This window comes from Phyllobates terribilis, unplaced genomic scaffold (genome assembly GCF_046119375.1).
Source record: "Phyllobates terribilis strain yellow unplaced genomic scaffold, ASM4611937v1 Scaffold_9__5_contigs__length_417890890, whole genome shotgun sequence".
NCBI lineage: Eukaryota > Metazoa > Chordata > Amphibia > Anura > Dendrobatidae > Phyllobates > Phyllobates terribilis.
The window spans coordinates 240297361-240324406 of record NW_027362769.1 but is presented as its reverse complement, the minus strand read 5'-3'; the positions used below and the strand labels follow the sequence as shown (position 1 = coordinate 240324406).

Here is a 27046-nt window from a genome sequence, read left to right as displayed (position 1 = left end):
GGGGCAGAAATTCTATAAAAAAAGAAACCGTAACAAAAACCATACCGCCATAATGTATCTACGGGGGAGCTGGACTCAGATGCCTGGATGGTATTTCCCAGGTAGGGTATTAAATGGCAAAAAATTAGCAATTAAAAAATAGGAATATGAGATAAATGAGGTCATTCAGGTGGAAAAATATTCATAATTGAAGAGGAATATCGAAAAAGTATTACATGTGATCCCGCAGCGATGTCATTGCTCCACCTATTATATCGACCATTCAGACTATAGCTAGGGCTCATAAACATTCAGAAAAGTGACAATGTCCACAAAATCTATAACAGTTCATTCAAATAAACGCTAATTATGTGTAATACACGGGATTAAATATATGATCCAGAGTCAAGATCATAACCACCTCGTAGCAAAAACTCGCTGTAAGGGCGCGATCAGACGACCGTATAAAACGGACATCCCAATGTTCGGACCGGCCGGCCGGCTCTCCTGACCCGAGCGTGACAGCCGTCACTATATGCAGTACAGACCGAAAGTTTGGACACACCTTCTCATTTAACCCCTTCGCAACCTTGGGTTTTGTCGTTTTTGCTTTTTCGTTTTTGCTCCCCTTGTTCCCAGAGCCATAGCGTTTTTATTTTTTGTTCAATATGGCCGTGTGAGGGCTTATTTTTTGCGGGACAAGTTGTACTTTTCAACGCCATTACTAGTTTTACCATATCATGTACGGGAAAACGGGAAAAAAATTCCAAGTGCGGTAAAATTGCAAAAAAAGTGCAATACCACAGTTGTTTTTTATTTATTTTTTTACCACGTTCACTGAATGCTAAAACTGACCTGCAATTCTTATTCTTCAGGTCATTACGAGTTCGTAGACACCAAACATGTACAGGTTATTTTATATTTAAGTGGTGAAAAAAAAATCCAAAATTTGGTAAAAAAAAACTAAAAAAAAAATAGCGCCATTTTCCGAGACCCGTAGCGTCTCCATTTTTCGTGATCCGGGGCTGGATGAGGGCTTATTTTTTGCATGCCGGGCTGACGTTTTTATTGATAACATTTTGGGGTAGATCCGATGTTTTGATCACCCGTTATTGCATTTTATTGCAATTTTGCGGCGACCAAAAAACGTAATTCTGGCGTTTAGAATTTTTTTCTCGTTACACCGTTTACCGATCGGATTCTTTTTTTATATTGATAGATGGGGCGATTCTGAACGCGGCGATACCAAATATGTCTATGTGGGGTTTTTTTTTTTATATTTTATTTTGAATGGGGCGAAAGGGGGGTGATTTAAACTTTTATATTTTTTTTATATTTTTAAAAACATTTTTTTTTCACTTACTGCATGCTTCTATAGTCTCCATAGGAGACTAGAAGCAGCAGTTGTCTGATCGTCTCTGCTACATACAGGGGACGAGCAGATCCCCTGCATATAGCAGAAATGGTCCTGTGCTATGAGCGCCGACCACTAGGTGGCGCTCATAGCGACCAGATCATGACAACCACAGGCGTCTGCTGCAGACCCTGGGTTGTCATGCCCAACCATCGGTGACCCGCGATCACGTGACGGGGTCGCCGATGGGCGGGGCTTATGACGCGCAACCCGTAAGAGCGCGTTAAATGCCGCTGTCGGAGATTGACAGCGGCATTTAACATGTTAACAGCCACGGGTGGATCGCGATTCCACCCGCGGCTGTTGCGGGCACATGTCAGCTGTAAGAATCAGCTGACATGTGCTCCGTTCAGTGAGGGCTCAGCGCAGCAGCCCTCACTGAACCGGGGGTACGCAAATGTGCGTACTAATATGGCAAGGGTTGGAAAGGGGTTAAAGATTTTTCTGTATTTTCATGACTTTGAAAATTGTACATTCACACTGAAGGCATCAAAACTATGAATTAACACATGTGGAATTATATAGTTAACAAAAAAGTGTGAAACAACTGAAAATATGTCTTATATTCTAGGTTCTTCAAAGTAGCCACCTTTTGCTTTGATGACTGCTTTGCACACTCTTGGCATTCTCTTGATGAGCTTCAAGAGGTAGTCACCGGAAATGGTTTTCACTTCACAGGGGGTGCCCTGTCAGGTTTAATAAGTGGGATTTCTTGCCTTATAAATGGGGTTGGGACCATCAGTTGTGTTGTGCAGAAGTCAGGTGGATACACAGTTAGAATTTGTATTATGGCAAGAAAAAAGCAGCTATGTAAAGAAAAACGAGTGGCCATCATTACTTTAAGAAATGAAGGTCAGTCAGTCCAAAAAAATTGGGCAAACTTTGAATGTGTCCCCAAGTGCAGTTGCAAAAACCATCAAGCGCTACAAAGAAACTGGCTCACATGAGGACCCCCCTAGGAAAGGAAGACCAAGAGTCACCTCTGCTTCTGAGGATAAGTTTATCCGAGTCACCAGCCTCAGAAATCACAGGTTAACAGCAGCTCAGATTAGAGACCAGGTCAATGCCACACAGAGTTCTAGCAGCAGACACATCTCTACAACAACTGTTAAGAGGAGACTTTCTGCAGCAGGCCTTCATGGTCAAATAGCTGCTAGGAAACCACCAGTGGAAATCTGTGCTTTGGTCTGATGAGTCCAAATTTGAGATCTTTGGTTCCAACCACCGTGTCTTTGTGCGACACAGAAAAGGTGAACGGATGGACTCTACATGCCTGGTTCCCACCGTGAAGCATGGAGGAGGAGGTGTGATGGTGTGGGGGTGCTTTGCTGGTGACACTGTTGGGGATTTTTTCAAAATTGAAGGCATACTGAACCAGCATGCTATTCCATCCGGTTTGCGTTTAGTTGGATCATCATTTATTTTTCAACAGGACAATGACCCCAAACACACCTCCAGGCTATGTAAGGCTATGTGCCCACGATGCAGAAATGAAGCCCAAAATTTCTGCATCTCCCTGGCAGAATAAAAACGCATGCGGATTGTGCGTTTTTCCTGCGTAATACATGCGGATTCACATGCGTTTCCGCATGCGGATTGACAAGCGCTTTCAAAGCGATTTTAGCATCACTTTGAAAGTGCTTGACAACTAGGTCACACTATATAAATCCATGCAAACAGCATGGATTTATATAGTGTGACCTTTAAATGGTTAAAAATAAAAAAATATATATATACTTACCTTCCGATGGCCCGGGGTGTGTAGCTGCGCTCCTTCCTGGCTGCCAGCTGATCGCGGGACACTGCACTGAAAGACCTGAGGTCACATGACTGTGACGTCACCGCAGGTCCTTCAGTCCTGCCCGCAAGCACAGGGAAGGAGACCGGGGGCCGTCAGAAGGTGAATATAATCTTTATTTTTTATTTTGTTCTTTTTTTTACAGGTACAATGGTACCCAGGTCTGGATGAGAGTCTTCTCTCCTCCAGAACTGGGTACCATCCGCACATTGAAACGCATAGAATCCGTGAGTACAAATGTACTGACACGGATTATGTGCGTCTCAATGCAAGTCAATGGCGGCGATTACGCCGCGCTTCCGCAAAATTAATGGACATGCTGCGAATTTTTGAGCGCAGCATGGGCATTGAAAGTGCGGAATTGCGTAGAGGACCATGGCAGAAGGCTTACCATGCGTTTATGCTGCAGAAATTTCCGCACCAAACACGCATGAAATACACATCGTGGGCACACAGCCTAAGGGCTATTTGACCAAGAAGGAGAGTGATGGGGGGCTACGCCAGATGACCTGGCCTCCACAGTCACCAGACCTGAACCCAATCGAGATGGTTTGGGGTGAGCTGGACCGCAGAGTGAAGGCAAAAGGGCCAACAAGTGCTAAGCATCTCTGGGAACTCCTTCAAGATTGTTGGAAGACCATTTCCGGTGACTACCTCTTGAAGCTCATCAAGAGAATGCCAAGAGTGTGCAAAGCAGTCATCAAAGCAAAAGGTGGCAACTTTGAAGAACCTAGAATATAAGACATATTTTCAGTTGTTTCACACTTTTTTGTTAAGTATATAATTCCACATGTGTTAATTCACAGTTTTGATGCCTTCAGTGTGAATGTACAATTTTCAAAGTCATGAAAATACAGAAAAATCTTTAAATGAGAAGGTGTGTCCAAACTTTTGGTCTGTACTGTGTATATATATATATATATTCATTGCTGGATTCTGCTCAGACAATCCTGTTGGGATACTATGGATGCATCATTATATACACCGGCTCTGCTATCCAGTATGGACCTCATCTTCCCCCAACCATTTCTATTATGGACCCCAGAATAGACCCAGGGACGGACCCCAGAATAGACCCCAGGGACGGACTTGCTTCCATAAATACAGGGCTTCTGGGGGGCCTCCTGGTGATGTGCTGGGGGAGGGGTACAATGTCACACTTTAGTCTCCAGATCTTGTCCTGCCTGAGAGACCCCGCCGGACCCCAGGCACCTTCCTGTCTGCTGGATGCACTTTCCCCCTCCCTGTGAAGGGCAGGCAGCGATCAGGCGCCCAGCAGTGCTGAGAGGTCACCATGACACGCTGCGCACGGTCCACACACCACCTACCTGTCACCGGCCACACAGGCTGCTGTCACTACAAATCCCAGAAGGCAGCGCGACGCTTATGGCAATCGTAGTTCGAAGCGCTTCTCACGTGACCAGGAAGTAGTGATGTGGCCGGAGGACGGAAGCCGAGTGAGGACAATCCCATTCATAAGGAAATAAGTGACTACTGAGTGATGCAGCCATGGCCGGAGCGGGAGAGGTGCTCTGCTTGTTTGATGTGGACGGCACACTGACAGCTGCTAGGCAGGTACTGGTACCGCAGGGCAGAGTGTGCCGGGCAGGCTCAGACAGTTCTGTGTGTAGGGTGTGTGCTGTAGGGGGCGCTATAGTCCCTGCCCTGGACTCCCCTTCTGATTCTTCCTGTCTGTGGTTACTTTCTCTTCTGTCTTTTTTGGTTTATGTGCCAGTGATGGGAAGATTATGAAGGTGAGCTGCTCTGAGAATGGCGGATAACATAGTCTGCTTTATGTTTTAGAAAGTCACCAGTGACATGGCGGAGTTCCTGCAGAATTTGCGAAAAAAAGTGAAGGTTGGAGTTGTCGGAGGGTCCGATTTTGAGAAAATTAAAGAACAGCTGGGAGACGATGGTAAAATACCCCAAACTGCATATCTCTCTGTGCGCCTCTGTGCCTGGCCGCCACTGTGTGCCTCTGTGCCTGGCCTCCTCTGTGCCTGGCCGCCTCTGTGCGCCTCTCTGAGCCTGGGTGCCTCTGTGCACCTCTGAGCCTGGGCGCCTCTGTGCACCTCTGAGCCTGGGCGCCTCTGAGCCTGGCCGCGTCTGTGCACCTCTGAGCCTGGGCGCCTCTGTGCACCTCTGAGCCTGGGCGCCTCTGAGCCTGGGCGCCTCTGTGCGCCTCTCTGAGCCTGGGCGCCTCTGTGCGCCTCTCTGAGCCTGGGCGCCTCTGTGCGCCTCTCTGAGCCTGGGCGCCTCTGTGCCTGGGCGCCTCTGTGCCTGGGCGCCTCTGTGCGCCTCTGTGCCTGGGCGCCTCTCCCCCTCCTGTAAAGACATATTCAGTAATTTTCTATCCTCTCCATATTTTGATTTCAGTGATTGAGAAGTTTGACTTCGTGTTTCCTGAAAATGGCCTGGTGGCGTATAAGAATGGAAAGTTCCTTTCCAAACAAGTTAGTATCACGTCTTTTGGGCATCGTTCAGACTCATGTATTTTGCAGTAGTATTTCTAATCCAGTTTTCAGCTATTCTGAGTTTTGGTCACAACTCCTGATACTAATAATACTGCTGCCTGAAAGGGGCTGATCTTTTCATTCAAAAGAAAGTCTTTGGCTGGAATTGGAGAGTGACGCTTTGATTTTTGCTGTGGATTTGCAGAATCCACAGAACTTAAATCTCAAAACTCTTGAAAAATGTTGTCCCTGATTCATCAGGACTTTGTTGCTGATGTTGACTAGAGGGCATGATGGAGTCAGATGCTCCTGATTCATGAGCATGCCTCTTCATTAGGCTATGTTCACACAGCAATATTGTGGTCAGTATTTCACATCAATATTTGTAAGCCAAAACCAGCCTTTACCTGGAGCATCTGACGAGTGGCGGGCGCCTTCATGCACCACGCCAGGTATCCTACTGCAGTCCCTGACTGGAATTAGATTTCTGGCGTAAGGTACATCGCAGCTCATCATGAATTGGACGATCCCGTTCAGCACCGCTCCATCCATTTTGGCAGAGCAGAGAGAGACTGATGTGAAAACGCCAAAAGTCGTTAAATTTTTTTAGATAAATTTTGCAACTTTTCTAAGCAATTTACGCCAGAATCCTGACAAAATGTATTTGATGAATTGAGGCCTTTTAGTTTTCGTTCAATTTATACTACAAAAACGTAACAAAAAGACTCCATGTTGGCGTACTCATAGCCTTCAAGAGGTTTTTTTCCATTTTTTAAAAACACTGTCCCCTGGATCAGAGATCCACCCGCAGCTGTTAACCAGTTAAATGCCGCTGTCAGTCACTGACATTGGGATTTAACACTTGCCAGCTGGAAGCGCGTCACATGTCCCTCTAATGGCAAGTCAGTTTTGGCATATAGTTAACATGGTAAATAAAAAAAATAAAAGCACTTTTTTTTTTTTTTTTTGCAATTTCACCGCACTTGGATTTTCTTTTCCTGTTTTCCAGTACACTATATGGTAAAATCAATGGTGTCGCTCAAAAGTACAACTTGTCCTGCAAAAAAACAAGCCCTCACATGACCATATTGACGGAAAAATAAAAAAGTTCTGGCTCTGGGAAGAAGAAGGGGAAAAAACGTAAGTGCAAAAAAACAGAAAATCGCAAGGTCATGAGGGGTTAATGTCTACTGGCAATCAGTGCACTCCGCTGCCCCAGGATTTTCTAAATAAACTTCAGTCTGGGCACGGGAGTTTTCTGAAACGGAAACTCCTTTATTAACATAATATACCTTTGGGAACCACCTCATGGACGGACATGTCAATTTTTTACTTTCTCTATTTTATTTCCTAATAAAGAGGGAGAATTCGCCCTGATTCTTGTGCAGAACACACATGGTAATCAGTGTTAAAAATCAGCCCGGAAAACATGGACGGTAACTTAGTTTGGAATGTGTGGTTTTTTATGTTTTTTTTTTTTTTTCTAACCGTTTCGCAACGAGGCCAATTTCTGTTTTTGTGGTTCTGTTTTTTGCCCCCCTTCTTCCCAGAGACATAACTTTTTTTTATTTTTCCGTCAATATGGCCATGTGAGGGCTTGTTTTTTGCGGGACGAGTTGTACTTTTGAATGACACCATTAAGTTTACTACATAGTGTACTGGAAAATCTGAAAAAAAAAAAAACTGCTGTGAACTTGTAAAAGAAGCAAAACGCAATTCTGACGTTGTTATTACGGTGTACATTTTGTGGTAAAAATGACCAGACAATATGATTCTGCTCATCAATATGATTATGGTGAAATCTAACATGTCCAGTTTTTTAATATTTTAGTAATGGGAAAAAAAAATCCAAAATTGGGGAAGTTGTCACCATTTTCCAAGACCCGTAACATTTTTATTTTTTGTATCATGGAGCTTGGTGATAGCTTATTTTTTGCAGGCCGAGACAACGTTCTTATTAATACCATCTTAGGATAGATGTGACTTTTTGATCACTTGCTTTTTGTGGAATTGTGGTGACCATAAAACCTTAATTTTGTCGTTCTTGATTTTTTTTTAATTTTTTTTTTTGTTCATGGTGTTTACTGATCGGGTTAATTGTTTTTATATTTTGACAGATCGTACTTTTCTGAATGCGATGATACCACATGTGTAATTTTTTTTTTTTTAAATGTTAATATCTTTATTTTCAATGGGAGAAAAAGGAGGTGATTTGAACTTTTTACTACTTTTTCACTGTTCTTGTTAGCCCCCTTAGGGGACTTGAAGATGTGATCGTCTGATCACTTGTGCTATTGATGTCGCTGCGTAAAGGAAAAAAGTCTCCTTCAGAGCTCGGCCACAGGTAGGGTTTCTAAGGAGCTCCGTAATGACAAGTACAGGGGTCATCAGCTGACCCCCAGCTGTCATGACAACAAATCAGCGACCTGTGTCACGTCACTGGAGCGCCGATGGGCAGAGAGAATGACACATGCATATGTCGGCGCTTGTTAAATGCCGCTGTCAGAGATTGACAGCGGCATTTAACAGGTTAAAAATCGCGGACGGGCCAGGTATGGGGCATGTTCGCTGCGTGAGCCCGTTCCATCCATACACCCACTTCCAAATTGCGCCGTATATGTATGGCGGACGTCGTGAATGGGTTAAGGCCAATAAAGGACGAGATGCCTAATATTGGAAAATTGTGCCAGTGATGAATCCGGCTGCAGTCTCTGGTGTCTGTACATTGTGACCCTCCTGCAGATCTACAGCTCCTGGCATGCAGTTAGGTGCGGCTTGCTGGGGCATGCTGTGAGTTATTTTGCAGCATTGATGGGCCACAAGGTTGGAAACCGCTGCCGTACACTGATTTTTCAGCTCCACTCCTAAGTTCTTTTCATTTAATCACCATACTAATGTATGTCATTGTCACAGAGCATCCATGCCCACCTGGGAGAGGACTTGTTACAAGAAATCATCAACTACTGCCTGGCATATATTGCTAAGCTCAAGCTGCCAAAGAAAAGGTTGGTGATAATTGTACAATTACAATGTTGCATTTTTCGAAGAGAGGAAAAAAAAAACCTCCTAGAGCCGGGTATTTACATGACCGTCTGTAGTGAATTATGAAGAGTTCCCCATACAATGCAGTTTTTGTTTGTGCTGTTTATCTGAAGTTTTGATGCATTCTTATAGTATTTCATCCTCCTATATGGTTTTTTTTTTTGTTTTGTTTTGTTTTTTCCTGACATTTGTGCCCATCGGCTTTTGGTGCATGTGTTTTATCAGTCGCCACAAGCGAGGAGACCGGACTGTTCTGGCCTTGGCTTTACTGGAGCATTTGTGATGATGAACCTGTATATGGGAGGTCTTTCAAACCAACAGGGCTGTGACCCGGCGTCAGCGCTTAGGAGAGCCATGTTTATAACACAGTCTGAACTTCTTGCTGATTTGTCATTTCAGGGGAACATTTGTTGAATTTCGGAATGGCATGCTGAATGTCTCGCCCATTGGGAGGAACTGCACCCAGGAGGAACGGATTGAGTTCTATGAATTGGACAAGGTCAGTGGAACATTGTAAGAAGATGAACAGCATTATTCAGACCCTAGTCACCAGATTTGTAAAAAAGAAAAAAAAAAATCAGATTTCACAGGTTAATACTTGACTATAAGGGTAAGTTCAGACCTGAGAGATTTTGTTTTGAAAATTTTTGCAGTCTACCCCATTGACCTGAATGGGGTTTGAAGAAACCCATGCACATGCTCCAGAAGCAACCCCATTCACATGTATAGAAATCTGGTATTTCTGCAATAAATCTGTCATGTGTATATAACCAGAAGGATGTACATACACTGCTTAAAAAACTAAAGGGAACACTGAAATAACACATCCTAGATCTGAATGAATGAAATATTCTCATTGAATACTTTGTTCTGTACAAAGTTGAATGTGCTGACAACAAAATCACACAAAAATCATCAATGGAAATCAAATTTATTAACCAATGGAGACCTGGATTTGGAGTCACCCCCAAAATTAAAAAGTGGAAAAACACACTACAGGCTGATCCAACTTTGATGTAATGTCCTTAAAACAAGTCAAAATGAGGCTCAGTATTGTGTGTGGCCTCCACGTGCCTGTATGACCTCCCTACAACGCCTGGGCATGCTCCTGATGAGGTTGCGGATGGTCTCCTGTGGGATCTCCTCCCAGACCTGGACTAAAGCATCCGCCAACTCCTGGACAGTCTGTGGTGCAACGTGACGTTGGTGGATGGAGAGAGACATGATGTCCCAGATGTGCTCTATTGGATTCAGGTCTCGGGAATGGGCGGGCCAATCCATAGCTTCAATGCCTTCATCTTGCAGGAACTGCTGACACCCTCCAGCCACATGAGGTCTGGCATTGTCCTGCATTAGGAGGAACCCAGGGCCAACCGCACCAGCATATGGTCTCACAAGGGGTCTGAGGATCTCATCTTGGTACCTAATGGCAGTCAGGCTACCTCTGGCGAGCACATGGAGGGCTGTGCGGCCCTCCAAAGAAATGCCACCCTACACCATTACTGACCCACTGCCAAACTGGTCATGCTGAAGGATGTTGGAGGCAGCAGATCGCTCTCCACGGCGTCTCCAGACTCTATCACGTCTGTCACATGTGCTCAGTGTGAACCTGCTTTCATCTGTAAAGAGCATAGGGCGCCAGTGACTACTTTGCCAATCCTGGTGTTCTGTGGCAAATGCAAAGCATCCTGCACAGTGTTAGGTTGTGAGCACAACCCCCATCTGTGGACGTCGGGCCCTCATACCACCCTCATGGAGTCGGTTTCTAGCCGTTTGTGCAGACACATGCACATTTGTGGCCTGCTGGAGGTCATTTTGCAGGGCTCTGGCAGTGTTCCTCCTTGCACAAAGGAGGAGGTAGCGGTCCTGCTGCTGGGTTGTTGCCCTCCTACGGGCCCCTCCACGTCTCTTGGTGTACTGGCCTGTCTTCTGGTAGTGCCTCCAGCCTCTGGACACTACGCTGACAGACACTGCAAACCTTCTTGCCACAGCTCGCATTGATGTGCCATCCTGGATGAGCTGCACTACCTGAGCAACTTCTGTGGGTTGTAGAGTCTGTCTCATGCTACCACGAGTGTGAAAGCACAATCAACATTCAAAAGTGACCAAAACATCAGCCAGAAAGCATTGGTACTGAGATGTGGTCTGTGGTCCCCACCTGCAGAACCACTCCTTTATTGAGTGTCTTGATAATTGGCAATAATTTCCATCTATTGTCTATTCCATTTGCACAACAGCATGTGAAATTGATTGTCAATCAGTGTTGCTTCCTAAGTGGACAGTTTGAATTCGCAGAGGTTTGATTTACTTGGAGTTATATTCTATTGTGTAAGTGTTCCCTTTATTTTTTTGAGCAGTGTGTGTAGTGTATGCGTATATGTATATATGTGTGTGTATTCCAATGAACGTATGTTCAGCTGAAATTCAGCCCATATAAAAACCGGAATTAGTCTTACCGGTAATTATGTTTCCAGGAGTCCATCCTGACGGCACTATGGAGGTCGTCCTTCCTATTCTTTACAGGGACAGGAAATGTGAGAGGTTAAAAGCCCCTCCCACCACCCTCTCAGTGGTTTTTCAAGTACCACACTTGGATGGATGCTAAATCTTGTTTATTTTAATTTTTATACATTTTAGGATGTACATTGCAATATACCAAGAAGGGAGGGAACTAACTGTGCCGTCAGGATGGACTCCTGGAAACATAATTACCAGTAAGACTAATTCCGGTTTTCCATTACGTCCATCCTGACGGCACCATGGAGAATACCAAAGTATGGCAACTCTAGGGAGGGACCACGACCACAGCCTGTAAAACTTTTCGGCCGAACCCCAACTGATGACCTGAGACAGCATCTTATAATGTTTACAAAAGGTGCTTATTTTAGACCATGTGGCTGCACTACAGATTTGCTTCACCGAAGCCCCTGCTCTCTCTGCCCAAGAGGTGGAAACTGCTCTGGTGGAATGGGCCTTCAGTTCCTTAGAGGGAGGTCTATTTTCTGAAATATAAGCCCCCGAGATAGTAGAAGTAATCCATCTGGCTATAGTCTGTTTTGAAGCTTTCTTCCCCCTATTCTTACCCCCATATTGGAGAAATAAATTTTGGTCCTGTCTCCAACCCTTTGTCGCCTGAAGGTAATTAATTACTGACTGTCACACATCCAAGGAATGGAGAGACTGTTCCTTGGGGTTCCTAGGGTTTTGACAAAATGAGGGCAAAATTACTTGCTGATTAAGATTTTTGGTGGAGACAACCTTTGGTCTAAAAGCTGGGTTAAAGCTAAGCACTATACGGTCATCTAAGATACGAAGATAAGGTTCCGGAATAGAGAGGGCCTGTATTTCCCCTATTCTCTTCGCCGAAGTTATCGCCACTAGAAAAGCCGTTTGAGGGACAGATTTGCAATAGAAATATCTTCCGCTGGCTCATATGGGTGTTTACATAGAGCATTAAGGACTAAATTTAGATCCCAGGGAGCAAAAGATTTCTTAATTCCGGGTCTTAGCCTCTGGATGGCTTTTAGGAATCTGACCACGCACGGATGAGATGCTAAGGGATAGTCAAAAAATACCGTTAGGGCCGAAACCTGAACCTTCAGCGTACTGGGTCTCAACCCCTTATTAAATCCCACCTGAAGGAAATCTAATATTTTATGAATGTTGGGGCGGGAAGAATCTATTTCTGCATTGCCACTCTCAGTACAGAACCTTCTCCAGATCTTCATATAGATTGCAGAGGTGACTGGTTTTCTACTTGCCTGCGTCGTGGATATTTCTTGGTCCGAGAGACTGCGAGCCTTTAGGATCTCCCTTTCAGGATCCAGGCTGATAGCTGGAATCTCTTTAGATCTTGATGAAATACCGGGCCCTGGTTGAGGAGGTCCTCTCTCAAAGGCCAAAGAATGGGTTCGTCCTGTGCCATCCTCCTCAGCAGGGAAAACCAACTCCTCTTCGGCCAGTAGGGTACTATTAGGAGGACTTTTGCTTGGTTCTCCTGAATCTTCTGAAGAGTCTGTGATATTAATGCTATAGTGGGAAATGCATAGGCTGGACTCAGGCTCCAACTGTGATTCAAGGCGTCCACACCCTCTGGTCTGTCTGCTGGATTTAGGGAAAAAAAAACTCCTGACCTTTGCATTTTTCCTTGTTGCAAAAAGGTCTATTTGGGGAAATCCCCAACGGACACACAACTGCCGGAACACCTCGCTGTTTAGCTCCCAAGCCGTTGGTAAGATCTTCTGTCTGCTTAGATAGTCTGCCGCTATGTTTTTGGTTCCTAGATGTACAGCCGAAATGGACCAGATCGTTCTTTCAACCCAGGAAAAAATCCTTGTGGCTAGGTCCTGGAGCGTTTGGTGCCTTGGGGCCCCCCTGGTGCCGTAGGAAGGAAACTGCAGTCATGTTTTCTGACAAAATCTTCACATGCTGATTCTTTAACCGAGCTTGGGTGCGCTTCAGCGCCTCCCAGATCGCACGTAGCTCTCTGTAATTTGATGAGCATGCCTGGATTTCTGTTGGTCAACAACCCTGAAGAAATTCCTGGTTCCTGGCATCAAATTCGATTTTTCCAAGTTGATAATCCAGCCTAGGTCCTGAAGAGTCATGGTGGTTATGTTCAGGTGACTCCGAAGTTCTTTTTCTGAGCTGGCTATCAGAAGAAAGTCGTCTAGATAGGATACTATGGTGATGTCCTTTTCCCTCAGGAAGGCAACAACCTCCGAAATCAGCTTCGTGAAGACTCTCGGCACTGACGCTAGGCCAAAAGGAAGGCACTGAAACTGAAAGTGGTAAGTTCTTCCCTGAACCCTTACTGCAAAACTGAGGAATTTTTGACAAAGGGGGGTGAATGGGAACATGGTAATACGCATTCTTTAAGTCTATTGTACACATGAATGCATCTTTGTCTATTAACGGGATAGTTGTCTTTATCGACTCCCATTCTGAAACGCTTGTACCTTATCCAGTGGTTCAGGAGTTTTAAATTTATTATCGTGCGTGACTTTCCCGAGGGTTTCTTTATTGTAAACAATGTTGAATAATGCCCTCGACCTATCTTCTGTTAGGGAACCGGCACTATGACTCCCAAATCCAGGAGGTCCTGAATCTATGTCTGCATGGGACCATTTAAAGAATGGGAGTGGAGGTCTGTTAGACTGAACCTTTCGGGTGGCGGTTGAATAAATTCTAGGGCATAACCCTGGGAAATTTTGTTTTTAGAGCCCATGGGTCCCGAGTTATCCCTGCCCAACTTCTGGCGAAGTAACTGAGACGCCCCCCCAGGTTCATGGCGTCTTTGCCTTTTGGACTCAGATCTGGAACCAAAGAGAGGGGCTGTACCTCATTTAGAGTAGCTCCATCTACCAGTTTTTCCCTTCCCTCGATACTCCTGTCTCTGGGGTGGGTTGGATTTCTGAAAGGACTGAAATCTTTTAGGTTTTTCCTCAGGGAATCCCTTTTTCTTATCGGAAGCCTTTTCCAAGATATCATCTAGGATTGGCCTGAATACCCTTAAACCTGAAAATGGGATGGCACATAATTTATTTTTAGATTGAACATCCCCCGACCACGTCTTCATAGAGCCGCGAACCTGACTGACTCGGCGGAAGCGTCCGCCATAAGCCCCATGGCCAATTTTAACAATGGTAGAGAATCTATTATGTCCTCTCTAGGAGTCTTATTTCTGATATGTTCCTCCAGTTGGTCGATCCACAGATACATGGATCTCGCTACTGAAGTGGCAGCTATGTTTGCCTTCATTGTTGCCGCCCACGCTTCCCTGGCTCTTTTAAGTAGTCCGTCTGCCTTCCGATCCATCGAGTCTTTTAGACTTGATGAATCCTCAAAGGGAATGGATGTCTTCTTGGCTACCTTAGCCACCGGAATATCAATTTTTGGAACCTCGTCCCAGGTCCTGATGTCCTCTGGTTCAAAGGGGAGTCTGAGCCTGAAATCTCGGGGCACCACCAGCCTTTTTTCTGCTTCTTCCCATTCCTCCAGGATAATCTCTTGGATATGGTGGTTTACAGGAAAGACTCTGTCTCTGAACCCGCAATCCGCCAAACATCTCGTCCTGTACCAACTGATTCTTCTGGGTTTCTTCAACTTGCATGGTACTTCTTACAGCCTTCAGGAGTTTATCTGTATGTTCTGACGAAAATAAGTATCTTTTTCCCTATCTCTGGAGTATCTGACACCACCTCCCCTTCTTCCTCTGGATCCGAGGAAGGGGCCAGAACATCTTCAGAACTTGCTTCTGTGGCACCCCAGGGGTCTGGTTTCCACAGTAATAGCAATATTACGTCTGAGAGCAGGTGGGAGGTCTCCTGGTCAGGAATCCTATGCATGCCACACCTCCTGCCCAGTTCTGGGAGGGGAAGAACTTCCCCTATATAAAACTAGGGCTGAGGCAGGGTTAGAGGAGAAGAGAAGAAGAGGAGTCCCAGACAGAGACATAGTCTGGTCTGGAGAGGAGCGGCTATAGGAAAGAAAGATCAGGAGCTCAGTAGGAGCAGTGCTAAAAGGAATCAGGGGCTGGAAGCTGTAGAGCTCGCCCTGATTGAAGAGTTCTTACCAGACCCGGAGTCCGAGGCTGTGGGGACGAATCCTTACCCAGCAGCAGAAACCGACCGGCAGGGGATTTCAGGTCCTCTGGCCAAGAAACCCGAAGGCACGGTCACACGCAAGGGACCAGCACCGCCGTCGTGGAGCGGAAGCTACCAGAAGGCCCCGAGTCACCGGCCATACGGGTGAGCACCACACGGTACACTCAGGGACGTGGGCTACTTTTACCCGCCTCTAGCAAGGTAGCCAGAAGAGTACGATTAGTTGGGGAGGCCTACAACTCCGCCTGGCCAGGGGAGATTCCATCTGCTCACGGACTGACCAGGCCCCGTTCGCTAGCCAGTACTCCGGGAGGGTCTACCCTTTGCCACCAGTAAAGACCCTGAACAGCACCGCACCGTCTGAGTGTTTCATCATCCACGTCCGCTGCCCTGAGGCCATACCCCTCCCGTTGGGGGTTATACCACCTACGCTGCACAACTGTACCACCGGCCTCAGCGGTCTGCCCTGCAGCGGCGGTCTCATAACCGCATTCAACGGGTGGCGTAGTCGAGCAATATAACATCTACTGACAAGCACCGCCACTTAGTTTGACTCCCTGGGCACGGACCGGGTCACCGCCACGAAACTACTACCCCTATCAGATCCGGCTACGGGTAGGCCCCCGCGTGCGCAACGCTACTCAGCACAGGCCCAGGGGCGCGTCACTTCCATCTCCCACCTGGGTCGTTTGGCGCAGGGACCCGGCTGAGTTGTAGGAGCGGGAATTAGGCTGGAAACTGAAGCCTGCACCTCCTCTCTAATCATGGATCTCATCTCGGTTAGAAGGGTAGATCTTTCTTCCCTAACTATCTTTGAGGTGCAGGTTGTACATAGAGGCTTGCCGGGGTCGCCAAGCTTCTTATTACATAAAGCTCATCTCCTAGGCTTCACTGATCCTTTCTCCTTGGATGGGGTAGGTGTTGCCATGTCCTAATATCAATATAGGCGTATTAGTCTCTATACTAATACTCTCCCCTCCCCCAGCCCCCTCATACGCTGTGTTTTACTCACAGATACCGGGGACTGTTCCTTTGGGGCCACAGACCATGGTGCAGCTTTCTGGGATTTTTCCCCCCCTTTACGGACTCCAGGTAGCTGTTATCCTACCTTGGTCCTCATGTCTCCTCCAAACCGCCTTGCATTCCACGCTGGAACGCACTCCGGGACCGGAAGAGGATGGTCCGCGCTCCCAGGTGACGTCACCGAAAGTGCGCCTAACTTCCGCCGGCCGCTCTGTGCATATGAGCGGTGTCTCCGTCCGGCGCGAGTCGAGAGCCCACACTCCGGGGGAAGCGGCTCGAGACCCCAGGAGCTCCTCTGCTCGACTTGGACATGGCTGAGGTGGGGAGGGGTGTCGGCCTCCGGACTTCTTCACAGGGGAAGGAGAGGCCGGAACCCCCCGATCCTCCTGGGCCCAAGTGAGTTTTCTTTTTTCTTCGTGCGCTCTCCTCTCACACACCTGTCCTTTACAGGGACAGGAAAAACACTGAGAGGGTGGTGGGAGGGGCTTTTAACCTCTCGCATTTCCTGTCCCTGTAAAGAATAGGAAGGACGACCTCCATAGTGCCGTCAGGATGGACGTAATGGAAAGAACTTTTAGATCCTATTTGCACATAGATTAAATGTAGATCGTTTTGGTGCAGAATCTGAAATTACAGTATAGAGCAATGCATGTGAATGAAACCCTATACACATGCTGCGGTATAAATCTGCCAAATATTTTTAAGGCAAGGTCTTCTTTTTTTTTAAAGCTAATGATTAAGTTTTAGGGATGCTTGATTAGGATTTCATTCTCTATGCGTAATATAAACTGGGGTGACAGCAGAGTGCTGCATTTTACATAGCCATTGTCAAATTGTAAGATTCTGGTTGCCTATAGTAGCCACAAGAGGGAGCCTATTCCACAAAACCTACATGTACAGCAAGCTCCCTCTAGTGGTAGCCTTTGACATCACTCCACTCCAGTTTTAGGAGAGTGGACAATTATAATGTAACCAATCTGAGTGGCTGATGAAGTGTTCATTTTTATTTTTTTGCTACATCTAGTGATTTCTCAGCTTAAAGGGGTTGTCCACTACTGGACAATTCAGAGCCCCATAGTAAATAAAAAACAATCTCTACTCCCATACCTGCAGCATTACTGTTCCCAGCAGAGGACGTGACATTGTGGAATCCCGTGACTGCTGCAGATTGTACCTGCAGCCTTTACGATCTCATGAGAGCGGATTTCTGCTCTGACGGAATATAAATCCAAAGTATATGGAAGGAGACAACCAAAAATCATAGTAATCTCTATTAGACATATATAAAGGACAATTAAAATGAATATAATAATTATATAAAATATATGGGAGTGTGAGACAAAGAACCCCACTCACCCAGTGACTGACACAATTTGCAGCCTGAATTCTGTGTATAGTAACACCAAACAGTGGTAAGATAAATGGAGAAAAATTAACCAAAACTCGGCTCAAAATCAGACCTGAGAAATGTGTCAACCCCCAGAAGAAGCTATGGCGAAACGCATGTAGGGGTTTGTACCTCACCCCAGGCCATCCTAACACCACTTCTATCTTAGGTATTCATTTTTAGCTACCTCTTTGCAAAACCTCAGGTCTTTGTACCTAGATACATCGTGAGATTTCACATGTCTGATCTTCTGCCGTGTTTTGGTTAGGAGTTTTTCTCCATTTTTCCTAGTATTAAAAGGGTACCAGACGGGAGGAAATGATAGCTGCTATTATTTTCCTTGGGGGAACAGTGATTGAGAAGAGGCTGTCCCAGAAGTGTACAGCCCCTTTAAAGATGATTAATGTCAGCAGATTGATTTGAAGGTTCTTCTCTTTTTGCTTTCTTAGAAAGAACATTTTCGAGACAAGTTTGTTGCAGATTTGCGTAAGGAGTTTGTTGGAAAAGGTCTCACGTTTTCTATAGGTAACGTATGAAGCTGTCACTCAGGCCCCGCAGGACATAACTGTACAGAATTATTGTCCTTGCACTGTCCGAAGTAGGAAGGGCCCTAACTGGTAAATGAGGTTATTCTTCTTGAACCAACCTTTCTTTTGCTATTAATAGGTGGTCAGATCAGCTTTGATGTGTTCCCCAGTGGCTGGGACAAGACGTACTGCCTAGGAATTCTTGAAAATGAGGCCTTTTCCCAAATCTACTTCTTTGGAGATAAGACGATGCCAGTGAGTATTCAGTGTAGTTTTTTTGTGGTCTGAATGGAGCCATTTCAGGCTCTAACACTATATACTGTATTTTTCGGACCATAAGACGCACCCCAAATTTTGGGTTGGAAAATAGGAAAATATTTTTTATAAAATGGGAGTCAGTCTTATAGTCTGAATAGGTATCTTACCTGGGGGGGGCGGTGGAGCTGGGGTCACAGGAGGCAGGGTCCTTCAGGAAGCCGGTGGAAGTGGAGGAATGCTTGTACCTGGGGTGCTGGGGGCCTGGTGTCTTGCTGTGAGCGGAGTGGCAGAGCAGAGTGAGCGGCTTACGGTGGCCGCGGCCATCTTTCTGAAGCTGTAATCTACAGGAAAATGGTCACCGGAGCGGCAGAGTGCATGTGCCGGCTCCGGAGGCTATTTTCCTATAGATCACAGCTTCAGGAACGTGGCAGCTGCCACCGGAAAGCTGCTCACTCTGCTCTGCCTCCCATCCAGACACCGGCTCCGGTACCCGACCAGGCCCAGCCCCCAGCCAGATAACTGCTCGCCTCACCTCTTCTTCCGCTGCCGCCCTGCGATCCCGCTCCACCACCATCGGTAAGTTGCGTTCAGACAATAAGATGCGCCCCCCCATTTTCCTCCCAAATTTGGGGGGGGGAAAGTGTGTCTTATGGTCCGAAAAAATACGGTAATGTCTGTTCATACAGTACATTCATCTATGTCACCTCACTTCATAGAGAGATCAGTAATAAATGACCATATCAAAGTTGACTGTTCAGGGAAGAAAAGAGCTTGTAAAAGCCAACTTTTAATGAAACCCAATTGCAAAAATGTTATTTAACTACGAATATATGTATTTAAAAATTAATAATATGTTACCAAAAGAGGCTAGCCCGTTTAGTTAAGGCTTGGTAAGAGAAAGGGAGACTGACCATCCTTCATAATCTACTCCACCGTATCATAATATTTGGCTCCAAACCATAGTCAGGTGTGGGCTGTCCATGAGCAGAACGCTTCCCCCTTCGTGCGATATATAAGCTTTAGATCATTTATACCCTGTGGAAATCTCACCGTCTGCAGAGATTACCCTCATTCATAGCTGGCTGTGCTGATGACAGGCATGTTTAAAGGGATCTGAGGGATCCTCAGGCCCCCAGACCGCCACCATGTACTTATTGCTATCTTTATAGCCTTCCTAACTAGCCTTTTTTACTGAATGGTATAGACATCGCAATTCACCGGATGAGTAATCTAAATTAGTACATGGACGTTATTGACACAAGAGCAGCACGTTTCTACCTCGGCTTGAGGTCTTCACCAGGCTCCTTTCTTAAGCTACTGGTGAGGGTTTGTATATTTGTAATTAAAATTATATATAATTAAAATATTTTTTACTAGCTCTTTAATTTCTAAGTACAGAACAGCAAATCCCCACTGTAGAGCGAATTCAGACGTCCTGACGGACCGTGTGTCTCCTAACCCAAACTAACAGCCTCAAAGGCATATAGAAGTCTGTTTGTTGAGGTCAGCAGCCACGTGACCGGTCTGGGCATCGCAGCCTGTGTGTATGAGCCATGAAACATTCCAGTGTTAGATTTGGAAGCTAATATGGGTTACCTGCAGTGGCCACTAGAGGGAGTGTCAGAACTTACTGCATATTGTATATACTGACGTCATTAATAGAGATGAGTGGTGTTCGACTAGAACTGTTCGCCAATCTCAAATTCGAGCTGTTTTGGGCGGTGTTCGAGTTGTTCGACGAACCCGAACGATTTGCAAAAAATTCGGCTGTTCGAGGTTATGTTCGATAACTGTTCGTGCACCAAAAGCGTGTCCTGCATGTCTGGCGCTATTTAGAGCACCAATCATGCAGGGATTGTCTGCCACTCACTGTAATGCCACAGCCATGGTGGTTGTGGCATTACAGTGGTTGCCCAAATCGATGGGAACAGTGCCAACAGTGAAACATGAAAAGCCGGCAATTCAGCAGCGGCATACACCGGTACCCGACAATTTAGAACCGAAAGAATAGAGCATCACACATAGATTAGATAGATATAAACATGTCAGCCACATATATACGAAGTACAGTGACAGTGCTGCTTACTGTACTTGTCATTTAGCGTAAAGGATTTATTAAAAAAAATAATAGTGTTTTCATGTACCGTCTCTTTAAGAAAGCCGGCCGGCAATTCAGCAGCAGTACCCGACAATTTATAACAGACAGAATAGAGCTTCACACATAGATTAGATAGATAGAAACATGTCAGCCACATATATACGAAGTACAGTGACAGTGTTGGTTACTGTACTTGTCATTTAGTATTAAAATAAAGGATTTATTATTAAAAAAATTGGCGTGGGGTTCCCCTTAATTTTAGGCTCTAGCGGAGGTTAAGCAGACAGCTGGGGCAGATGTTTGAAGCCTGGGAAGGGGGTAATACCCACGGAGCTTCCCAGGCTACTAATATCAGCCCCCAGCTGAATACATAGCCTTTACTAGCTATTAAAATGGGGGACCCCCCCAAAAAATGACGTGGGGTCCCCCCTAATTTAATAGCTAGCAAAGGCTAGGCAGACAGCTGGGGGCTGATATTAATAGCCCAGGAAGGGAGCCATGAATATTGGCCCCCTCCCAGGCTAGAAACACCAGCCGTCAGCCGCCCCAGAAATGGCGCATTCATAGGATGCGCCAATTCTGGCACTTAGCCTCGCTCTTCCACGCTGCCCTGGTGCGGTGGCAGGTGGTAATAGGGCTGGGGTTGATGTCAGCTTATAATGCCAGCTGACATCAAGCCCAGGTTAGTAATGGAGAGGCGTCTATAAGACACCCCCATTACTAACCCCATAGTCAAAGTTAAAAAAAACACAAACACCCAGAATAAAGTCCTTTAATTGAAATAAAGACACAATTCTTTATTGTTCTAAATTAAACCATACTTACCGTCACGCCCATTCCAGCTGAAGCCAACGATCTCCTGTAATAAAAATAAAATAATAAAGCAACCTCATCCTTACCTTTCCATGGTTCCCACGACAGCTTCAGCTCTGCTACATCGAGATGACAGGCTGGACCGCAGCAGAACGCTGCCATCCAGCCTGTCATCCCGCAGACACTGAGAAGAGCAGGCTTGCTTGCGCTCCACATTGTCTCTCTGTGACGGCATAAAGATGAGCCGAGGTCATGTCCAATGAACTCGGCTCACCTCATGCATGTCACTGACAGCGTGGGAGAATTCTCCTGCACTCAGCACTTCAGCGTGAGAATTTTCCCACGCTGTCATTGACGTGCATGAGGTGAGCCGAGTTCATTGGACATGACCTCGGCTCATCTTTATGCCGTCACAGAGAGACAATGTGGAGCGCAAGCAAGCCTGCTCTTCTCAGTGTCTGCGGGATGACAGGCTGGATGGCAGCGTTCTGCTGCAGTCCAGCCTGTCATCTCGATGTAGCAGAGCTGAAGCTGTCGTGGGAACCATGGAAAGGTAAGGATGAGGTTGGTTTATTATTTTTCTTTTATTGCAGGAGATCGTTGGCTTCAGCTGGAATGGGCGTGATGGTAAGTATAGTTTAATTTAGAACAATAAAGAATTGTGTGTTTATTTCAATTAAAGGACTTTATTCTGGGTGTTGTGTTTTTTTTAAATACTTTACTAGAAATTCATGGTGGTCATGTCTAATACTGGCGTGACCCCATGAATTTTGGGCTTGGGGCCAGCTGATAATACCAAGCTGGCCCTAACCCCTTTATTACCCAGTGAGCCACCGCACCAGGGCCCTGGATGAGTTGGGTACAGCGCCAGAAGATGGCGCTTCTATGAACGCGCCATTTTCCGGGGTGGCTGCGGACTGCAATTTGCAGCGGGGGGGGGGCCAGAAAGCTTGGGCCTCCCTGCGCTGCAGATTCCAGCCCCCAGCTGCCTAGTTGTACCTGGCTGGACACAAAAATAGGGCGAAGCCCCACGTATTTTTTTTTTTAATTATTTCATGAAATTCATGAAATAATTAAGAAAAAAAAGGCCTTCCCTATATTGTTGTGTCCGGCCAGGTACAAATAGTCAGCTGGTGGTTGGGGGCAGCCCGTTCCTGCCTGCTGTACCTGGCTGGACACAAATATAGTGCGAAGCCCCACTTAAATTTTTTTAAATTATTTCAGGAAATTCATGAAATAATTAAAAAAAAATTGACGTGGGGCTTCGCACTATATTTGTGTCCAGTCAGGTACAGCAGGCAGGAACGGGCTGCCCCCAACCACCAGCTGCCTATTTGTACCTGGCCGGACACAACAATATAGGGAAGCCCTTTTTTTCTTAATTATTTCATGAAATAATTTAAAGAAAATTGACGTGGGGCTTCGTCCTGTTTTTGCGTCCAGCCAGGTACAACTAGGCAGCTGGGGGCTGGAATCCGCAGCGCAGGGAGGCCCAAGCTTTCTGGGCCACCCCCGCTGCAAATTGCAGTCCGCAGCCACCCCGGAAAATGGCGCGTTCATAGAAGCGCCATCTTCTGGCGCTGTACCCAACTCATCCAGGGCCCTGATGCGGTGGCTCACTGGGTAATAAAGGGGTTAGGGCCAGCTTGGCATTATCAGCTGGCCCTAAGCCCAAAATTCATGGGGTCACTCCAATATTAGACATGACCACCATGAATTTCTAGTAAAGTATTTAAAAAAAACACAACACCCAGAATAAAGTCCTTTAATTGAAATAAACACACAATTCTTTATTGTTCTAAATTAAACCATACTTACCGTCACACCCATTCCAGCTGAAGCCAACGATCTCCTGAAATAAAAGAAAAATAATAAAGCAACATCATCCTTACCTTTCCATGGTTCCCATGACAGCTTCAGCTCTGCTACATCGAGATGACAGGCTGGACCGCAGCAGAACGCTGCCATCCAGCCTGTCATCCCGCAGACACTGAGAAGCGCAGGCTTGCTTGCGCTCCACAGTGTCTATCTGTGAGGGCATCCAGATGAGCCGAGTTCATGTCCAATGAACTCGGCTCACCTCATGCACGTCACTGACAGCGTGGGAAAATTCTCCTGCACTCAGCGCTTCAGCGTAGGAGAATTCTCACACTGAAGCGCTGAGTGCAGGAGAATTCTCCCACGCTGTCAGTGACGTGCAGGAGGTGAGCTGAGTTCATTGGACATGAGCTCACCTTATGCACGTCACTGACAGCGTGGGAGAATTCTCCTGCACTCAGCGCTTCAGCATGAGAATTTTCCCACGCTGTCAGTGACGTGCATGAGGTGAGCCGAGTTCATTGGACATGAACTCGTCTCATCTTTATGCCGTCACAGCCAGACACTGCAGAGCGCAAGCAAGCCTGCGCTTCTCAGTGTCTGCGGGATGACAGGCTGGATGGCAGCTTTCTGCTGCGGTCCAGCCTGTCATCTCGATGTAGCAGAGCTGAAGCTGTCGTGGGAACCATGGAAAGGTAAGGATGATGTTGCTTTATTATTTTTCTTTTATTGCAGGAGATCGTTGGCTTCAGCTGGAATGGGCGTGACGGTAAGTATGGTTTAATTTAGAACAATAAAGGATTGTGTGTTTATTTCAATTAAAGGGCTTTATTCTGGGTGTTGTGTTTTTTTTTAACTTTGACTATGGGGTTAGTAATGGGGGTGTCTTATAGACGCCTCTCCATTACTAACCTGGGCTTGATGTCAGCTGGCATTATAAGATGACATCAACCCCAGCCCTATTACCCCCTGCCACCGCTACAGGGCAGCGTGGAAGAGCGAGGCTAAGTGCCAGAATTGGCGCATCCTATGAATGCGCCATTTCTGGGGCGGCTGATGGCTGGTGTTCCTAGCCTGGGAGGGGGCCAATATTCATGGCACCCTTCCTGGGCTATTAATATCAGCCCCCAGCTGTCTGCCTAGCCTTTGCTAGCTATTAAATTAGGGGGGACCCCACGTCATTTTTTTGGGGGGGTCCCCCATTTTAATAGCTAGTAAAGGCTAGGTATTCAGCTGGGGGCTGATATTAGTAGCCTGGGAAGCTCCGTGGGTATTACCCCCCTTCCCAGGCTTCAAACATCTGCCCCAGCTGTCTGCTTAACCTCCGCTAGAGACTAAAATTAAGGGGAACCCCACGCCAATTTTTTTTAATAATAAATCCTTTATTTTAATACTAAATGACAAGTACAGTAACCAACACTATCACTGTACTTCATATATATGTGACTGACATGTTTCTATCTATCTAATCTATGTGTGAAGCTCTATTCTGTCTGTTATAAATTGTTGGGTACAGATGCTGAATTGCCGGCCGGCTTTCTTAAAGAGACGGTGCATGAAAACACTATTATTTTTTTTAATAAATCCTTTACACTAAATGACAAGTACAGTAAGCAACACTGTCACTGTACTTCATATATATGTGACTGACATGTTTCTATCTATCTAATCTATGTGTGATGCTCTATTCCTTCATGTCTAAATTGTCGGGTACCGGTGTATGCTGCTGCTGAATTGCCGGCCGGCTTTTTTAAAGAAAGCGTCTTCTGAGCAGTTTGTCAGCTTTTGGACACCTTTGAAGGTGTTTTCTATGTGTTCCTATGTGTTTTTGTTTGCCTGCCATTGGTTTTAACGGTGTTCGACGGTGTTCTAAGGTGTTCGACGAACAGTTCCTCGAACATCCCGGTGTTCGACGAACCGAACCGAACCGAACACTACGGGAGTGGCTCAACACTAGTCATTAATAACTGCTCCCTCTAGTGGTGGCTGCACCTAAAACAACCTGGTGACGAAAGATGGACACTCCTTTATTTTGTTGCAGAATTCATCAAGTGCAGGGAAAAGCCACAGTATAAATGTACACGCTTTAAGGTCAATTTCCGTGTAGATGTTGTACATATATTTTTTTACAGAGCATGTGTATTTGGTAAAATCCTCTATGATAAACTGCAGATTTTTTCTACTTGAAAAATCTGAAATGTACCCACCCAAGAGAACATATCCTAAAAATTCTCTTCCATGATTGAATATCTGAATCTCATATCCTATTGCTTAACCCTATGGCACTGTGAGTGATAATGGTTCCTCCCCATCACATTATAGTGCGGTGGTTCAGGGTCCTTATTAGCAAGAGGTTTCATTAGAAAATAACCCATTATTTATATCAGATTCTTGTGTTTTTATATTTTTGGTAATTTTTTTTTTTTTATATTTGTCACAATCTATATTAAAATTAGAAATCTTACAATTTTCTTACTGGCCACTGGGGCTATTTGAAAGTCTAGCATCCTGTTGTTTCAGGAAACAACACATGTACATAGCCACAATGGTCGGATCCTGATGCAATCTTTAAGTCCACGGCCCCACTATCAGTATTTGGTCACTATTTAGTCAGTATTTTGATCAATTCTGTTTCTGCTTCTTAGTTCACAGCCCCACTATCAGTATTTGGTCAGTATTTTTTCTCAGTTTTTTTTCTCAGGAGTGGGAGCCAAAACCAGGAGTGGGTGATAAATGCAGAATTGGTGACTTGTTTCTATTATACCTTTTCTCTGATTGTTCCTCACCTGGTTTTGGCCTCCACTCCTGAGATAAAATACTGACCAAATACTGATAGCGGGGCTGTGGCTTTAGATTGAGTCTGTGAAGCAATGGGAGGGGGGGTCAGTTGTGATAACACAGGATCCATCATTCAGAATAGGTGATATCAGCTGTGTAGAGCGGTGTTACCTGTTATTGTAATCTTGCCTCGGATGGTAAGGAGTCTGCTGAAAACTCTTCCTAAAAGGACAGAGCGTTTTAAGACAAGCTTCAATGCCCAGTGTGAAAATTGCAAGATTACATTTTTTTTTTTTTTTTTCTAATAAAGATCATGTCATAAGTGATTTTCTGCTGACACATTCCCATCTGTAATCCTCACATACACAGAAATATAATAGTCCCATAATCAATTATTGTACAGCTAGCAGGTAATGCAAGTTATAACCCCATACCACAGATGAAGCATAGTCATGAATTACCATTGTGACTGGTGGTAGCGCTAACCCCTCTCTGGCTTTGTCTTCAGGGTGGTAATGACTATGAAATCTTCACAGACTCCAGAACAATTGGTCATTCTGTGACGTCGCCTGCGGACACTCAGACACTTTGCACAGAGCTGTTCTTGCAGTAAACAAGTCTACTTGAAGGATAATGACGATACCGGGAGAGTTGATTGGAAGTCGTCCCTTTTAGTGGTTTAATGAATGGTGACGGATTCATTATTTTCTAGTTATTGTGTCTTTTAGTGAATGCTACTTGTTATTACTGCACGGTTACTACACTGTGTGAGAAGTCATTGGTATAAGTCACTGCACCCTGGCACCTTACTACCTTCATCTACATGGTCAATGAGCGGAGTGTGTGAGGACACCATATGGCTTCTGGACATCGCCCGCACAAGGTCCTCACCGCTCCAGCTGTGGATTCAGCTCTGGAATACAATTTCCTCAAGCGGAATAAAACCTCCAGTTTTTGATTTGTTACAGCAGCATTTTTTCTGCAATACTTGGAGACAGAACGTTACAGTCATTGTAAATTTACGAGTTTAGTCTGGAATATACACCCACATAC

General features: G+C 45.6%; 2 protein-coding genes across 4 annotated transcripts in view; one reads left to right on the top strand and one right to left on the bottom strand.

The window, feature by feature from the left end:
• TMEM186 (transmembrane protein 186) overlaps positions 1-4650 on the bottom strand; it is an 8029-nt gene extending 3379 nt beyond the window's left edge. Inside the window, exon 1 of one of the 2 annotated variants that reach the window (XM_073647761.1) lies at positions 4520-4650. The gene's annotated coding sequence lies outside the window, so the exon portion shown is untranslated. The remainder of the gene's footprint in view (positions 1-4519) is intronic. The other variant, XM_073647762.1, reaches the window with a different exon arrangement.
• Positions 4604-27046, top strand: PMM2 (phosphomannomutase 2). Of its 2 annotated transcripts, none has more exons than XM_073647759.1 (8): positions 4604-4766; positions 4995-5106; positions 5568-5644; positions 8558-8649; positions 9086-9185; positions 18151-18226; positions 18368-18483; positions 26502-27046. In XM_073647759.1, exons 1-8 carry the CDS (start codon positions 4701-4703, stop codon positions 26604-26606), a joined length of 744 nt encoding a protein of 247 aa, XP_073503860.1. In that variant the 5' UTR covers positions 4604-4700; the 3' UTR covers positions 26607-27046. The 2 variants fall into 2 exon arrangements, with proteins under 2 accessions (XP_073503860.1, XP_073503861.1); XM_073647760.1 differs by having other exon boundaries at positions 4615-4762.

Bases quoted from the DNA above. Each gene is read 5' to 3' on its own strand.
- PMM2 (XM_073647759.1), top strand. From the start codon at position 4,701: ATGGCCGGAGCGGGAGAGGTGCTCTGCTTGTTTGATGTGGACGGCACA. The intron at 8,650-9,085 runs GTTGGTGATAAT...TTGTCATTTCAG, and splicing joins CTCAAGCTGCCAAAGAAAAG to GGGAACATTTGTTGAATTTC. The intron at 18,484-26,501 runs GTGAGTATTCAG...CTTTGTCTTCAG, and splicing joins TTGGAGATAAGACGATGCCA to GGTGGTAATGACTATGAAAT.